The following is an 18,477-nucleotide window of genomic DNA, read 5'->3' as shown; positions in this document are numbered from 1 at the left end:
CAGGTCGGGCTTTTTTATGTATAACTAAAATAGTTACAATTGACAGAGCAATCAAACTATAGCTTCTTTCCATTTTAGTCATATGGAACTCATTAATATTAATAGCCACATCCTGCAAGAGGGGTTAAGATATTAAACAAAAAAATGGCCATAGGTTGAAAAATAAAACATTAATTGGGGACCAAAAGAAAACAAAGTCATGTACTTTAGAAGTAAAAAGAGAAGAAAAAATTAGGGCAACATGGGTAAAACGCAAAAGATGCTGACAAGTCATATTACAATAAACTTTTTCCAAAACCACACACACAAGCAGAGACAGGTATATATGAAGAAACTTTAATTTTTCATAGGTATAGAACATATATTCAAAACATTAGGGTTTTTTTACAATTTTAAATCATATTGTTCCAAGATGTTTATACTTATTAAATTTTTTATGCATCTTCATCTCAGCGATTAGTAAAATACTCCCCTTTGGTTTCAGCTACTTCTCTTTTTCTTGTGTTTTCTCACGTCTCAATTTTCACTTTCCTCTGATGAGATAAAAATTATTAATATGTGAAGTGTTCTCATATTTAATTTTTCTTTTGCACACTTGGTAGCTGTCTTTCTTTGATACCTGAGAAAAGAAAAACAAAACATTCTTAATGGATTATTTAAGGAAAAGCAACCAGCAGGAGAAGAACATTGGACTACTGGAGGTCTAAGCCAATCCTGACTTTGGGAGTTCATGCACCATGAAGAGAGAAGTGGAGGAACCAAGAGAGCACAGTCAGGATGAGTGAAGTTAGTAGTTTGAGAGTTTCCCCAGTAGTTTTTAAGTAAAAGAACTAGAGAGGATGTGATATTCTAATTTGATTTTCCAGGAACTGAAATAAGATTTGAGTATACACTGATACTCCTTTCTGATCTTTAATTGGATCAGCACAGTGTGTATTGTACCCAGGTTGGTAACAGAATACACATAAGGCTAAAATCTGAGGCACACATAGGAAAGGCACATACCTAGTGCCAGCCACACTGCATTGGGAGGGACTCAGAGAAGGAAGAGTTTTCAAAACAATCAAGTCAAAAAGACAGAAGCATAAGGCCTCAAGGAAATGCCAAGTAACCAAAGATCACATCTTATCAGGAACAATGCTGATCCAATCCAGTTCTGGGTCCCAAGCAAAGAAGCACATTTTGATAGAGGAAGTCAAAGATACAGCATGGGATGTTCAAACAATGACAAAAATAGGAGTACATCATTTCAAAAATCTCATCTTAAAAACAAGACAAAGGAAAGAGAAGTGGTGCAAATCTTTATAACCTAGGTTGGGGTAGAGGGATCAGAAAATGTGAGCGGGAGGAATCACATCCTGCCAATGGGTTAACAGGCAGGATTACTCACAGGGCAGCAGCACATAGAGACACAGAGATCCGCCATGCACCCCGAAGATCTGAGCAAGAAGTAGCCACACAACTGCCACCAAGTGTCTATACAACTAAATGCATCTACCTGTTTCCTCAAGAGGCAAGTCCTCTAAGAATTCATCTGCAGCCAGCAACATCTGTCTCAGTGCAGAGAGGTTCAGGACATCCTTTACAGGGTCCAGTTCCCACTCCGAGGTATAATTACTGACCACCAAGATGTCAGAAATAGCAAATCCAAGTTTTCTGTGGACTTGTTGTATCTGTGACACAGAAATGAAAACCCAGAAATCTCAAAACAGTGAACAACACTGTTTAATGTTACTATAAATTAAGAAAGCAATAATAAAGGTAGGTATTTGGCAATATTTTTTCCGTTCCAGAAAATGGATATAGAGATCAGGCCCCTAGAGGACTTTGTAAAAAGAACTTCACAAGTCAGTGTCTCACATCACTGCTAATTTTCATTTAGAAACACATAACAAATTCAGTATGAATTCAAAGGGAAGGTAACTATAACAGTTCTATATAAACTACTTTGAAATTGAAGCATTTTAAATATCCTTACATTAAAGTCCATAATTTCCTTTCATTTCCTTTTAAAAGTTGCTCTTAGAATAAGTCAATTGTGCTAAGTTTAATGCTGACATTCAATTCTTTAAAAAAATTTTTAATTACAATTGACATTCAATACTAGTTTGTATTAGTTTCCGGTGTATAGATGTTAATTCTCACTTAGGCTAGTTTATCTGTGCAACCAGACTGCCTGGGATAAATACAGGGCTCTGTCACTTCTTAGAACTGTCAATAAACATTGACAAATGCTTTACTGTGTGTGCTTTTCTCATCTATAAAATATGGTAATAACAATTCCCAACTCATAAGGTTGTTACAAGTATTGAATGAGAAAATTGATCACATATTCAGAGCTCTACAAATATTAGCTATATTACATTCTCTCGAGCTGTTCCTACCTCCATATTCTTCTGACAATTTTTACTGTGCAGTAATTTATCTGTACAGAGGTGCCAGATTAATTTTTGTGAAGCTGAATTTGGTCACATCACTACTCTTTCGAATAGTTGCTATGATTATCCATCATGTACCTGATTAAGTAAAATCACCTCATGCAAATATTACTTTCTCCCTTAATCTTTTCCTACAAGATCCAGTAAGCTGTGGAAAATGGGGACAATTTATTGTACAACAGTAAAACAAAAACAAAAAACTGAAGAGCTCCATGCTTCCTAAAATGCTGCTTTTGCCTGCATTGATGTGTTCACTTACGTTGTTTCTGTGGAGTGAGTTTTTCCCTGTTGTGTCTCTTCACTTCCTGAAATACTCCTCAGCCTTAAAAGCTATTTCCCATGCCACTCTAGTATTGAAATCTTCCCCCACGCCCTTTAGCACAATATTTGCCTCCTCTAGAATTTCAAAGCATTTTATTTTTAATCATTTCATGATATTTATTATACTTAATCATATAATATTCTTTTGTCAACTTGTTCTCATCTAGTTCCCCTATCTCCTCATTTTCACTTATAAAGTTATAAGAATTTTAGTACAGGGAAATTATTTTAATTATCTATGTATCTGATTAGAGACTATCACATTGGCTCAATCATTAAAGGTAATCAACAAATATTTTTAATTGAATTAAATTGTAGTAAATGGAATTACCTGTGCCAATGTAAAGATAAATAAATATTTCATATTTAAAACTTAGGAAATAAGTCTGAATTATCCAAGCAATTGTTTCAAATATAGTATTAAACTCCAAAGTATTATTTTTTTACTTTCATATACAGTAACAGCATGTGATTATAGTGACATACCAGAAGTGTGTTTACAAAGGACATCATTCATTACCTTGAGCTTCACAGGCATACATCTGTATACGTCTATAAGGTCTCCTCTCACAATCAGATCCATGCTATCCACGCAAGTGAGCAAAACCAAATATACCACACCTATGCCAAACAGATTTATATTGTTTTTATTAATATAGGCAGCATCAGTTTCTTTTTCAGATAATCAGCTATCAATTATGCAATAAACTATCTATGAAACAATTTCAGAAATTCAGGAAGGTCCTCTTCCTCCCACAAGAAAAAAAATCTCCCTAAAACACTCATTAGTAGCTGAAATTTTTCTTCCATAGGAATTTCCCTTCATTGCCTCCCATGGTAAGAAATCAGGCTTCCAATGAAACCACCTTTTGGAAGAGGTAACTAAAATTTATACTACAATATCACTGATTGATTTTCTTTTTTTCCTTTTTATTGAATATATTAGGCTGACACTAGTTAACAAAAGTATAAAGATTTCTGGTGCATGATCCCACAGCCAATTGATTTTACATACTATTAACAGTTGTGTTTTTATGGGAAGTAGAGAAAAGAACAAAGGGCTCTAATAAACAAGATGAAGAAACCTGAAGGAAACAGAGTATTTCAAAATACTACAAATTAACTGTTCCTATGTCCCAGTGTTAGTGGGAACCTCCCTGCACAACCCTTACAAACTTTTAAATTTCAATGATCAAGTTAATCATTCCGCTTCTAAGTCTATCAAAGTTGTGGTAAACCTACGCTTTCCCGAACAGAATAGTGAGGGGTATCTTAATTCCCTAATCCTGTTTACCTTCTCCAAAACCTTTCTGCTACCTCTGTTTACCAAACATCTTTCCTGTCCCTTTTCTAAAATGTTCCTGTCCTCTTGCTAATTTTTAAAGGCCCAAGGGGAAGCCCAGGACTGCTGTTAAACACATGTGTGCTAAGATGCAGTGGCCACAGGTGGTGAAGACTGTGCTAAACTCTTCATATTTACTCACTTGTTTAATACTTAGAAAAAATCTCTGAGGCACATACCATTATTATATTAACTCTATAGATTAATAAATTGAGGTATAGAAATTTTAAATTATTTTCCCCAAAATACAAAGTTAGTTTGTGCTTGGTTTGAATGAAACATACTGATGGGGAAGGTAAGATTTAAACGCACACTCTCTTAAGTTCTTCATCCTGTTTAAAAACGTTCTACAATATAGTCTAATCAGTTACCCTTAGGAGTAAAGTGGAAGGAGACTCACCACACTTTATCATCTCCCTTCGAGCTCTTTTGATCTTTGCTACCATCTCATCAGAGAGGTGTTCAATAGAGTTGGCATCAAGCACAAATGCTGCACAATGGATTCTGTCCTTCAGCGCAGGGGAGTCAATGTAGTTACCACAACCTGGTGTGATTGGTTTCATGAAATTAAACTGAGAAGTAAACATAAAGGAACATATTAATGGAGCAAATATTTGTAAGTATGTACTATGTACCAGTCCATGTGCCGTTGAATAAACCAGTGAACAAAACAAGTAAGTCTCTAATAGTATGATGCTAATATGTAGCTAGCAGTCCTTTCACATAGGAAAAGCTTCTGCAAAGAAGAGGCTTGTGATATAAAGCTAAAAATAAAATAGGTGAGTTAATCTCAGTAAGGGAATAAGAATATGGCAGAGAGTGTTCTAGATAGAAGCAGCAATGTGGGCCCAGGTGGAAGTAAGAGCATGCAGAAAGAAGTCTGGGTGCCCTGACTGGGGTGGCTCAGTGGATTGAGTGCCAGCCTGAAAACCAAAATCTTGCCAGTTCAATTCCCAGTCAGGGAACATGACTGGGTTGTGGGCCAGGTCCCCAGTTGAGGGCATGTGAGAAGCAACCAATTGACCTATCTCTCATACACTGATGTTTCTCTCCCTCTCTTTCTCCCTCCCTTCCCCTCTCTCTAAATAAATAAATAAATAAATAAATAAAATCTTGTGTGTTTTTTTAAAAGAAACAAATGTGGTATCATCAGGCAGAATGCAAGGGGAAAAGTGGTACAAAATAAGATGCATTTACGCTTAAACTACAAATTCCTCTGCTGGAAGCCTGTCCCACAGATGTGTGTACAAGGTTACTAACTTCAGGACTACTTGCGGCGCCAAAATTCTGTTACGTCAATAACATAAGGTGTTTTATCACTTCTCTAAAAGAAAAACACAAATTTTTATTTTCTAATATGTTAGAAAGGGAAATAAATCATTAATTTTTAGATATTTATAGGAAGAGGGGAAAATGTATTTGAAGGGGCAGAGAAAGAAGATCAATTATTTGAATATACCCTATTTTGTATATTTGACTTTAGAACCATGTAAATTACAAATATGAATATAAAACAAAATTAAATGTAAAAAGGGATAGTTAAATGGAATTAAACATGTAAATTTTTACATCCAATGGGGGTCATATCTACACTAACGAAACTAATTTCTGATTGATTTTAAAACCCAGTAATTTGTATACTCCTACTACATGATATGTCCTAAACACTTCATAAAAAATCTGCCAAAAATTTTAATTATTTCCAATTTTGATTGTGATTATTTTTACTCTTTTGATATTAAATATAATTATTATTAAATTGTTCATGATAGTGTCACATAATTTCTTTCAATATTACAGTGTGTATTATGTGAGATAAAGCAAACGAGCCATGCCATATTTTGTCATCTCTGGTGTCCTTGAGACTAAAGATTCTCTGTTTGGCTAAAGCAGATACAGATGCAAGATAACAGAGATGAAGTAAAAACCATCTAGTCCTGTGTTTTAATGAAAATTTCTGTGTGGCCCTGGCTAGGTGGCTCGATTTGTTCGAGCGTTGTCTCCTACACTAAAAAAATTGTGGGTTCAATTCCTAGTCAGGGCACACACCTAAGTTGTGGGTTTCATCCCAGGTCAGGGTGTGTATGGGAGGAAATTGATCAGTGTTTCCTTCCCACATCAATGTTTCTCTCTCACATCGATGTTTCTTTCTCTCTCTACCCCTCTCTCCCTCTCTCTTCCTCTCTCTCCCTTTCTCTCTCTCTCTCTAAAATCAATAAACATATACTCAGGTGAGGATAAAAAGTTTCTGTATGAATTTATAGTATATCTTATCATAAAAAATATATTTCTTAGATCTGTGCACTAAAAGTAATTAAGAACCAACAATTAATCAAGTAGCAATGGACAGTTCTAATGACCCAAACCAGTACTTCTTAGAGAAATGACTGATTCAAAATCTTGGCTGTAAATATCCAAGATATGATTTAGATTCAAGAGCATAGTAGAAATGAAGGAATACAGCAGATTTTTACGTTAATAGTTTTAAGAATCCAAACTGTAGCAGCTCCCACTGGTCAAAGATGTTACATTTGACATCAGTATCAAGAGAAACAACATGCATTAAGATACATCTAATATGTGCAATTCATGCATTCATAATGATAATAAAATAATCACTGGTTAATACTGACAGATGAAAATAAGCCAACTTATTATTTCAGAAGCTTATAAAGAATTTTAAAATCAAGCATATATTGTACCTTTTCTATATTAAAGGCATCGCTAAGTAATCAAATAGTAGATAAGAGGAAGTTTATCTTTCATATGTGAAATGAAGATGGAATGACACAGAATATCACTATTTCACACCCTAATAAATAAAAAGATTAGGTATTGAACATTAATAAAACCAATTTTTAAAAAATGAGAAAATCCAAAATTGTGTGGATTTTATGGACCAACACAACAGCATCTATGAAGTAGTCTATGAATCTGAATGTGTGTCTATATTCATCTATCAATTTCCAGGGTACATACAAAATTATTTTTTTAAAGACTACATTAAGTAGTAAAACCAGCAAATTTCAGACTATGGGGAAGTCTAATCAAACATTTCTTAAAAAACAAATCGCAAGTAAAAATATCAAAAGAGATAGAGGAAAAATGTGCAGTTAAAAGAAACTGAATAAATTTTTAGAATCATTTTTTAAAAACTGTTTAAATGATGCATATTACCCATAAGGCAATTAGAAATTTGGACATTAGGTGACATTTAATAAATTAAGGAAATTAAGAAATAATTTATATGTGATAGGAGTGTTATGCTTATGTTTAATAAAAGATATACATGTCCCTACATATGTATAAATGTATACTCATTTATGGATGAAATCTTACAATTCCTTAAATTTGCTTCCAAATAATACACTAGAGGAGAAAGTGGGTAGACATGTATGAATGAGTTTGGTTACAAGTCCTTGTAATTGTTGAAGTTGAGTAAATAAGAATTCACTAAATCACTTTGTCCATGTTAGCATAAGTTTAAAGTTCTCTATAAAATGATTTTTGTTAAAAAGATACTTAAAAATAAACCAGCTCTATGCTAAATATAAAATAAAATATTCTGTGTTTCTGGTTAGAAACACTGGATATGTAAAGATGCAAAAAAACTTCAATACAAAATTTTAACAAAATTTCAATCAAAGCACCAACAAATAAAACACAAACACAAACAATTAAATAAGCTACAAAGAAGCTCACTTGGAAAGTATATGTATGAATATATTGAAGAAAAACAAATGTGAGGAATACCGATTGTTACTTGTCCAGTGAGTTATCAAGATAATATTGATTATTATTTTCATTAAAATAATTAAGCCATATGTTCATGAATATAGTAAGAAATTTATAAATATATCAATAAAACAAACTTGAGGATACAAAACTAATACTTCTATTTGGTAAGGAAAAGATGCAAAAGGTGTTCAATGAAAGATACTGGCACGACTGACATCATTTGGAACAAGGTAAATTAATGAATGACTCAAGATCTAAATACTTACAAAAAGGATTAGAGAGTTAAAAAAAAGAAAGGCAGACTGGTTCTTCTCTTTAATCTCCCCTTTTCTCTTGCCTATAACACTGGCATAAACAAAATGTTCTCAACATGAACATTTTGAGAGCAGGAGGATGAAAATCACCTGTCTTAATCAGCTGTGGCTGTTATACAAATTATGACATTGCATAGCTTATACAACAAACACTTATTTTTCATAGTTCTGGAGATTAAGAAGTTCAAGATCAAGGGGCTGACAGATTTAGGTTAGTGCTGAGGTTAGCGAGAGCCCCCTTCCTAGTTTGCAGACATCCACCTTCTTGCTGTGTACTCATAAGGCAGAGAAACATCATCTTTCTTGTGCCCTGTCTGACAAGGACACTCTTTTCATTCTTGAGGTCTTCACCTTCATGATCTAATCACCTCCCAAAGACCACCCCCTCCAAATAACACCACATTGTGTAATAGGGCTGCAGCATATGAGTTTTGGAATAACACAAACATTCAATTGATAGCATACCATGCTGAGGATCTCAGAATAGAGAGTCAAAATGACCCTTGAGATTAATAACATCAGAGAGCTGACACACAGGCCCAAAGCTATCTCCATACTTCCCATTACATAAGAAAAATCACCTATGTAAGTTGATGTGTTGGATTTCTGTTTTGGCTGTTTTACGGCCAAAAGCAATCGAATGTGTACCAACATTCAGAGTTGTTATGACAGCTATGACAGGAGAGAACTTTAGATGTTTTAATTCTTTGTAAAATGAAATATCAAAAAGAAACAGAAGATCTTGAACAATCATAGTTTAAGAAAAGAAATGCTGATGCACTAAAGTCTTATGTTCCCAACAGTGGGCAAAAAATAAACATTTTAAATATTAATTATAATTCCCCAATTATTAGCCAAATTATACCTGGTATCTGTCAGGAATGTGGCCTTTTAAGATGTAGAATATGTCATCCAAGCACAGCCCTTTTTTCTCACTCAGCCCCATTGAGTCACATAGAACAAATGGCAAGATGTTACCATCCTTCACATCCTTAATGGAATATGTCCTGTACTGCACAGGAGAAAAAAAGAAACTTTGAGTTCATTTTTTGGAAAAATATATAAATGGAGATGAAGTCTACATGTAATGAATATAGGAAACTGTCCTGCGTGGCATGGGCTCAACTCCCACTCGGAGATGCACAGGACCCACGTCCATGGATAGGTTCTCCCATGGGGGATCAGGCCTGCACTATATCTGGACTGCTATGAGACTTTTGCTAAAAACTTCCTTACCCTGAATTGAGGCAACAAACATTTACCGCAAAGTAACTTCCTAAAATCCATGCTAAACCTTCCAAGGATGAGTATAACCATTTTTGCCTTTTCAGTTGCAAATATCCTTCTTCTGTGATGTGATTAGCAGCACTGGCTCCTTTATTTTCTGCAAAAGGTAACCACTTAAAGTGAACCTGTACTAAGTAAATGAGGACCTTCATGTAATAGGCCCAGAAAGACAATAAAAGCCCATCGAAGCAAGGACCAAGGCTTTTGCTCCTCTTGAGAGAGAAGCCACCTGCCCTTTTTCTCATCAGGATTCAGTAGTTCATGAGAATTTCTTTTGTCTCAGCTACAATGCCATGGACCCCATGAGCTTGGGTTTGTGACCAATGAAGTTGTAAAAACAAAAACTTTTCAAATCTAACTTGAACAAAGAAACAAATGCTGAGTGACCTAGAATGGACTCACCTGCTCAGATTTCCCAGTTCTGTCAGAGTCCACCAAAGCTTGGTGGGTTACGCGACCTCGGAAAACAGACTTTATGGAGTTGAAAAAGCTAGACTTCCCAGCTCCAACTGGACCCAAGAGCAAAATTCGTATTCGGTGAATGAGGTCTCTATATGGTTTGTAAGTTCTTATAGCAGACAATAAGCTCTCCCTGAGCCTGTTTAGACAAGATCATTTTAATGGTACACTGAGGTTAGATGATTAGACTTCACCATAAATTTTCCCTGAATTCATTTTTTTCTTTTATATTATTCATTTTTGATTATCAACTTGCCTTCTTGTACATGAAGATATGAAACTATTCTACTTGAAATCATATTATAGAATAAGAAAACATTACATTTTAACTAAGGCCAATCATACATAAAGTCTTTCAGATTTAAGCAACCATACCATATAAGCCTAGAAATAAATGTCAGCTGTGTTAAACATGAAGATAAGTTATTAAAAATAAAATTCAAAAACTGCAATATATATGTGACTTTTGAAGTTTATGGAAGAACATTCCCAACATGTTCTTGAAGTTTATGATAGGTATTCCCACCTGCCAGCCACTCCTTCCATAGCAAGTATCTAAAATTGTTGAAACCGTAAATGCAAGTATTCTTAGCAAAAATTAGACATGCAAGGTCTACCCAGGAAGTATCTATCTAGCCATGTAATATGAAAAATTTTTCATATTGCACATAGGAGAAAAAGATACAAGATACAAGAAACATTGCACATAGGAGAATGATGCCTCAATCCCCTTCAAAGTAAGTACCTTGGGTCCTTACACAGTTCTCCCAATTGCCATCAGCTGCCCTGTCATATTTTCCTGAATCTCATTGACAGTCTGAAACTCCTTCCCTTTCAAAGGTAATGTTAGTTTTTGGAAAATCCAGAAGTCAGAGAGCACCAAATCTGGGCTGTAGGGGGTCTGAGTCATCTGAGTGATTTAAGGTTTCACAAAAAAACTCTCACGTATCTGTGATGCCTGAGCAGGTGTGTTGCCTGGTGAAACCGCCGATCACCGGTTGCCCATAGTTGTGGCCTTCTAAATCATTAAAATAATTTTCATGGAGGAATATTCAATCTTAATGCAAAATTTGACACAGATTCATTGCTCTACTAGCTTAGCCATTTTTAATGTGATAGCCACACAGTACACATCCTCACTCAAGGGCATCAACTGCCCCCACTGACTAGTACTGTGAAGTCGTCATTGTTCATGCATGCACATTCCAGTCCACTCTCCTTGGCTGCCAGGTTACATTGATGTCTCACAAACCATTCTTGTTATATTAACAATGGCTGGACTTTATCTGGAGAGACTTCATACAACCAAATATTTATTTTCCTTCAAGTGTATAAAAACATTAGAAATTTCTTCACTCTGTCAGTGTTCTTTCTGTTTTTTGTTTTTTAAATATTTTATTTATTTATTTTTAGAGAGGGGGAAGGAAAAGAGAAAGTGTGGGAGAGAAATATCAATGTGTGGTTGCCTCTTATATGTCCCCTACTGGGGACCTGGCCTGCAACCCAGGCATGTGCCCTGACTGGGATTTGAACCGGTGACCCTTTGCTTCACAGGCCCATGCTCAATCCACTGAGCTACACCAGCCAGGGCTCTGTCTTAACATTACTATTACCAAATAGTTTCATGAATACAAATGTAGTTGTAGTTTGTTCTTGGTGATCCACAAGTTATCTATCATAATTTGTGCTACAAATGTTATTAACAGAACCTGTAATAGAATAAGTCCAAGATAATGAACAGAATAATAGAACATTTAAAACACTGACTTACTCACTGAGCCCTGTCATCTTCCTTGTGTCCAATAAATCTAAGGAAATAATCAAAGAATAATAAAGATTACAAGTTGTTGAATGATTGTCTGGCTGAATGAATATCATTGAATTCACTAGGGAAATAATACCAAAATAGCCTTTCTATAAGAACAGTGACATATAGTAAAAAGCACAAGAGAAGATCATGCCAAATACCCTTAACATCACCTCATTTGAAGAGACTAGAATAGAAGCAAGTTAAGTCGTGAAAGGCTATGATGTCAGCAAATCTTTTCTCATGTAATTACTAAGCTGTAGAGTGTGGCTCACTCTAACAAGAGAAATGAGAGCTTCTCTGAGTCAGAGAAGCAAGACCTAGCGGCAAGGACAAGGGACAACTGGGAATGCTCTCTTTTCTCCTCTACAGTCCAATGTCTAAAAGGGGTAATATGCAGGGGGAAAAAAACAAGCACCAAAGATTTACCAAATGTTACTATCAATTATTTTATTGGGGGTTCTGGAATTCATAATCCAATTGGCTTTATTCCTGGCTTCAGATTATGTAGGACTCTGCCTACCCAATCAGAGCACAGTGAGTGGTTCAGAGATAGGCTGAGGACTTCATTGGTCAAGACTCAGGCCCAAATTCTTTTGTTGCTTGGGAAGGGAGACTATTTTATGGTGCATTTAAAGTTGAAAGAATTAGGTATAATGATGATGGTAATTCTCTAAAAAAGAAACATATTGTGTGTAACATTCATAGATATAACTATATGTATGGTTACCAAGAAAACCTCTTCAAATTACCAGAAATAGAAATAGTACAGACAGCATTCAATGACCACAATATAATAAAACTAGAAAAGAACAGGTGTAAACAAAACAAACATTAAAACAATCTCTTGGAAATTTAAGAAGTATTATCTTAAATAACTCTAAAATTCAAAAGGAAACAAAAAACCACAATTGCAGTTATATGTAAAAACTAAAAATACAAACCCTCTTATATCAACCTTACGGTAAAAGTATATTACATTAATAACAAGAAAGAAGGAAAATCTTGGAAACAGAAAGAGAAAATAATATGCTAATATTAAAACATAAAAAGAAGGAATTAACAAAAAACAAATACCAGTTTTATAAATTAAAAAAATATATATTAATACAGAAATTGATTAGTTTAAAATGTAAATACAGTACTTTAAATAAAGTGCTAACTAATTTAATCAAAGAAAGACAAATTTACAAAATGTCATACTACCACTCACATAACAGATTGGCTCCCTGTCATAAAACCAATAATACATTGTATTAGAGAAGATTTAGAGTTACAAAAACCAATTTCCCCTATCACAAACAGTACATATGATAGGGGAAACTGGTACAGATACATTGGAAAACTTGGTCATTAACCACTGAAGCTGAATATTCACAAGCCCTTTAATCCAGCAATTTCATGCTTATATTCTTTGAAAAATATGTGCGCATGTAAACCAAAGGACATGTACAAGAATGTTATAGCAATATTATTTGTAATAGCCCCAAACTGAAAAATCCAAAGGTCTATCATCAGTGATTTTATTTTTTAAAAAACTGATGGAATCATTACAATGGAATATTATATGAAAATGGGAAAAGAACAAAGTACTACTACATACAATAATATGGATGGATCACTAGAGAGGCAGGGCTAACCTGTGACACATTCACTCACTTTACCAAATAACACTCTGGGAGAAAGAAAGAAAAATGACCCAGTCTAATATCTTCACAAATAAATAAATCTGGCCTTATGTTTTCCAGAGCAACATCAATACTGTGGAAAAATTACAATACTCCTAAAATAAAATGTGACTCCAGAATAATGTAATCTAATAAAAACATTCAAGTAAAAAGACCACAGATATTTCGTTTGGAACATACAAATATTCAGGGAATCTTATTCCCAGGAGACCTTCGCTTAAATGAATAGATATAAACAAGTATTTAATAGAAAAAATAAAATTTTCCAATACCACCTAGATTTGTTAAGGATCAGGTGTAAGAGAGAAAGAGGGAGGGAGGGAAGGAGAGAGAAATACCACCTTTTCACCACCAAATGAGCAAATTTTCTGAAATTTTATAATATCAAAGATTGGCAAGGATGCAGGGAAATAGGCATTTCTACAACACTCTTGGGGATAATACAGACAACTGAAGTTTTTGAAAAGTGTCTATCAAAATGTAAATGTACAGAACTCGTAAACAACAATACCAATTCCAGGGAATTTCCCTAAAGAAGTATTTTTGTCCACAGTTGTAAGCATAAAGATATTACAGGAGTATTGGTTACAACAGCAAATATTGGAAAGAATTTAAATGTCCTTAAATAGAAAAACAAATATACAACCTTTTCTTTTGATATAATAAAGAACTGCATCAGAAAGGATCTGGTACCAGGTAAGAGAAGTTCAACCTCTGGTTTCTTTTCAACAGAATCTCACAATCTTTACATTTGTTTCTCACTCTTTTCCTGCCTTTCCTCCTTCTCCTCAACCCCTCTCCCACACAAATACACTCCAAAAAACTTTGTATATGCTACTTTTGACCGTGGTTGTGTTTTAGCTAACAATTTGTCGCCAGGCTTCAATCTGAGTCACCTGGAAATTAGGAAAAGTGAAAATGTCATTTTCATTAAAGAGAGGGGTGAGCTCCAACCACCCAAACATGCAGGAGAGAACTCTGTATGAGATTATCTACATAAACTTACCTTCACATCGAAAAACTTCACATTCTTGAAAGGAAACAGTCTGACATTGAGGTAGTGCTAATTTTTCAATTGCATTTAAACTCATGGTCACCTTTCCTTTACCTAGATTTACCTGGAAATCCGAATTTCCATAGAGATACCCTATTCGGGAATCAAAACCTTGCCATGATAAACTTGGTTGTATTTTACAGTTTAAAATTTTAGTCCCTTCAAAGGTAAAAAGGATGGTGGACGTATTATTTTTAACATAACCCTGTGACATATATGCCACAATAACACGATCATTAGTATAAAATACTGTTATGGTAGGTCCTTGTTTAAGACCTCTGCGAAGCAAATTCCAAGATTCGTATTCATGGGCACTAATCTTCAAGAGAAAGCTAAACCGCTTTCCTCCCAAGAAATTTTGCAGCTTCTTTTCTTGCATCCACGTCAAACGAGTTGTCACTGCCATAATTCTCAACCTAGTGGAAAATCAAATATATTTTCTATAAATACTAAAAAACAGATAATATGTACTGACACACAAATCTTGTATTTATGCCTCTTATTTAGTCTACATTCCATGTGAAATGTGTAAACAGAGGGTGGACAGATAGGAAGAAAAACATTTTAAATTATTATTTTTAAAGATTTTTTTATTTAATTGTTCTTCAAGTACAGTTTTCTGTCTTTTACTCCCATCCCAGCCCACCCCGCCCCCCCCCCGTGCTCCCCACCTCCCTCCCATTCACCCCCACCTTAGTTTTTGTCCATGTGTCCTTTATATAGTTCCTATGAATCCTTCCGCTTTTCCCCTGAAATTCCCTCCCCTCTCCCCTCTGGTCCCTGTCAGCCGGTTCTGTATTCAGTGTCTTTGGTTATATTTTGCTTGCTTATTTGTTTTGTTGTTTAGCTTCCTGTTAAACATGAGATCATATGGTATTTGTCCTTCACTGCCTGGCTTATTTCACTCAGCATAAAGATTTTTTAAGACTATTGTTTACAAGTGGCTAGATAAAGTGGAAAGGAGCAGGTCTCTTACCTGTTGTAGGACCTGTGCAAGGGCTGAAGCTGAGAGTATGGCTGGACGGATGGCGAGGCCAGCAGGAGGTGAAAGCCAGGCTCCGGAGACTCGGAGAAAAGGAAACTGAATGTCAGGATGGCCCCGCCTACTCGGCAGTGTGCCAGCTTCTAAGAGGCAGCACAAACTAGTCCAGCTCACTTTAGATAACCAGTTCATATAAAAACAGTATTGGATGAATTAAAGAACCAAAGCAAATGGGAAAAGAGCTAAAATCTCACCATTTTTTTAAGTAACTTTTTAAAGACTTTTAAGAAAATTCAATCAATTTTTTGTGTATACAAAAAAGTAATGTCTTCTAACTCTAGAAAAGGTCTCAAATCACCCACTTCTTTTGATCCCTGCTATTAATTTATTCTAAGCCAACATATTTCCTTATGTAAATTGTGGAATAGCCTCCTCGTCCTTTCCATCATTTTAATCTTAACACTGTCTCCATTCAATTCATTCTCCTTAGAAAAGCCAGAATCAACTTTGTAAAATGTAAATGTAAAGGAAATCGTGTCAGTCTCTAACTAAAACCCCTTCTCTAACCACATTGTTGAGGGTCACAAACTTGTGTCTTGAAAGCTAAATACGACCAACAGATTTGTTTTGTAGGAGGAACACAATTTCTTTTCTTCTTTTTTAATTTTCAATTTGAATGTTTTATATCATGGGTGTCCACTCTTCAATTCCCATGTTTTCACAAATCCCCCATTCCTGGTTCTGACAAATTTATATTCCCTCCCTAGCCCAGAAAGGAATTTAAGGTTTTAGTCTGTTAAAAAATCAACAGCAACTATAGAAGATGGTGGCCAAGTTGGTGGGAGCTGAGCCCACTTGCTCTTGAGGCCAACTCAGACTCTCAGCTGATCTCTGAAAAACGAAGTGAACAGTCAGTGGAATCTTAGCTGATATGAAGTTTGGAAGCCAAAGAGTACAGAAGATGCTTCAAAATGGGTGGTAAGGAGGTTTTATAGGTGAACAGAGAAAGTCCCCAGGCATGGTGGCACCAGCCCTGCTGACTCAGTGCCCATAGCCACCAGACCAGCATCCATGGAGAGCCTGGTCAGAGATAGCAGCCTAGCAGGTCCCTCCCCTCCCAGTGCAAGGAATCCCCAGACCCAGCAGGGAGTGACTTGGATGCTCAAAGTCATCCTTCTGGGAGAAGCAGCCTACACACACACACACACACACACACACACACACACACACACACACACACACACACACACACACAGCTGGTGGCACACCCTGGCTGCTGGGGCTTCGGGAAAGTACCAGAGTGAGAGAAATACTGTCTGTACCTGGAACTGCAGGCGGGTAAGGGCCATAGCTGGCCATGACGGAGATGGACTCTTGACTTTTTAGAGGTGGAGCATGTGAAAAGCTGACAGTAGCCCTGTGCTACAGAGGGAGAGCCCAGAGAGACTGTTTTTACAAGGGGAGCTGTGGTGTGCTGGGCAGGGCGCCTGTGCATGCAGCCACCTACCCTGCCAACAGGAAGGGAGGTTTGCGGGCACATTTTGCTCCCACTCATTACAACGGGGCATAGTGATCAAAGGGATGCAGAGTGATGTGGTTTCTTGGCCCCTGTTCGGCAGCAGCTCAGAGTAGAGTGTACAGGCTGCAGCGTGCTCTGAGGGCAGAGGGCTGGGAACTGTGCACCTGAGATTATTTGAGGCCAGACTGGGCCCCCTTCTATGGCAGAACCTCCAGGAAGAGAAATTTGAGCCCAGCCCCCACCTCCTGCTAGAGAGGGGAAAGATCTGCAAAACTAGCAGGACGGGTTTAACACTGCAGGGGGCATTTCCACAAGAATAAAACAAACGCCTAAGAGGGCCCATTTGAACTCCTCACAGGGAGGCAAAGTACACTGGGTCTTAGGGCCCTATTTCACTGAGGCCAACAAAGCAGGGCATTCAGAAAGTCTGCAATAAGGATTCGGGGTTCTGCCCAGCCTAGGCGTGCACACAGAGCTGCTGTCTATACCAAGGAGGAGAGGGCTGCCACTCTTAAACAGATTGTCCACCCACCCCCCCAACTGAAACAGACAGCTATTTAATCAGACACTAAATATTATCAGAAATAAACTGGGAAAGACTAAGGTGGGAGGTTTAGGGGTAGGGGAAACAAACCCACAATATTCCCAGGATACTAAACACTGCCTTCCAGGAGAGGCACAAATACCGTCTTGAGCACAACAGAAGCTTCCTCTAGAAGCAGGTGAAGGACATCAGGTTGTATTGCCAGAAGTTGGACAACCCACCCTTCAACCTTGAGCTGTTGAAAAACCAAAGATGGATCCAGAAAGAAATCAACAGGCAAACATCCAACAGTTGAGATGAATTTCACCTCGCTCTTCCTCAGAATTTGCATGTTTTTTTTCTGTCTCTCATGTTTTTTCCTTTCACATAGGCATTAAATATTTCTTCTTACACTTCAATCATATTCCAACTAATCCAATACTCTTGGTTTCTATATTTTTTATTCTTTTATTCAGATTATATATTTTTTCATATTATTGTTATTTCAAATCTCCCATAGCACCATTCCCCGGTCTTATTCTATTTTGCCTTCTTCCTGGCCTTTCTTATTGTTGCTGTCAACTTATTTTCTCCCATGCTATGCCATGTTCCTATTCCTTACTATTTCTCCTCCATCTATCCTTGCAAAAGCATTCTTCCTTCCTTAAGTCAGCTCACATTCTTTTTCCCCTTTTATAAAAGTCTCATTTCTTTCCCACCTTTATGAAATGTGGCTAGTTGGGCAAGGACATCACAGTTACTGCTGTTCTTCTCCAGTGGAATTTCTATTTGTTCACTTCTTGTTTTTACTTAAAATCCCATTGGGTACTCTCCCCATTTTTTATTCCATTTTGCCTTTCCCCTGCCCTTGATCAGATGAGTTAGAAATTTTATTTTAATTATTTTTTCCTTTCTTAGCCTGAATTCTATTCTTTAATTTTATTAGTTTTCCTCCCCCATCCTATGAAAATAATTTTTCTTTACTGTAGAAATCTCATATTCACT

The 18,477-nt window shown here is 36.3% G+C and overlaps 1 protein-coding gene across 1 annotated transcript; it reads right to left on the bottom strand.

The window, feature by feature from the left end:
- Positions 1-322: 322 nt before the first annotated feature.
- On the bottom strand, positions 323-15,513 carry IFI44 (interferon induced protein 44). Its single transcript, XM_037148133.2, has 9 exons — positions 15,425-15,513; positions 14,401-14,864; positions 11,671-11,707; positions 9,843-10,038; positions 9,019-9,165; positions 4,502-4,673; positions 3,280-3,380; positions 1,499-1,673; positions 323-619 (listed from the first exon to the last, which is right to left on the bottom strand). Exons 2-9 carry the CDS (start codon positions 14,852-14,854, stop codon positions 576-578), a joined length of 1,326 nt encoding a protein of 441 aa, XP_037004028.2. The 5' UTR covers positions 14,855-14,864; positions 15,425-15,513; the 3' UTR covers positions 323-575.
- Positions 15,514-18,477: the final 2,964 nt, after the last annotated feature.

The sequence above is a fragment of the Artibeus jamaicensis genome, unplaced genomic scaffold (assembly GCF_021234435.1).
Source record: "Artibeus jamaicensis isolate MK-2021 breed Jamaican fruit bat unplaced genomic scaffold, CSHL_Jam_final scaffold_1019, whole genome shotgun sequence".
Taxonomy (NCBI): domain Eukaryota; kingdom Metazoa; phylum Chordata; class Mammalia; order Chiroptera; family Phyllostomidae; genus Artibeus; species Artibeus jamaicensis.
This window is presented reverse-complemented; position numbering and strand designations above follow the sequence as displayed.

Coding starts and splice junctions, on each gene's coding strand:
- IFI44 (XM_037148133.2), bottom strand. CDS start 14,854: ATGGCAGTGACAACTCGTTTGACGTGGATGCAAGAAAAGAAGCTGCAA. Junction 10,039..11,670: donor AAGATGACAGGGCTCAGTGA/GTAAGTCAGTGT, acceptor TTGTCTAAACAG/GCTCAGGGAGAGCTTATTGT. Junction 3,381..4,501: donor AAGGGAGATGATAAAGTGTG/GTGAGTCTCCTT, acceptor TGTTTGGCATAG/GTGTGGTATATTTGGTTTTG.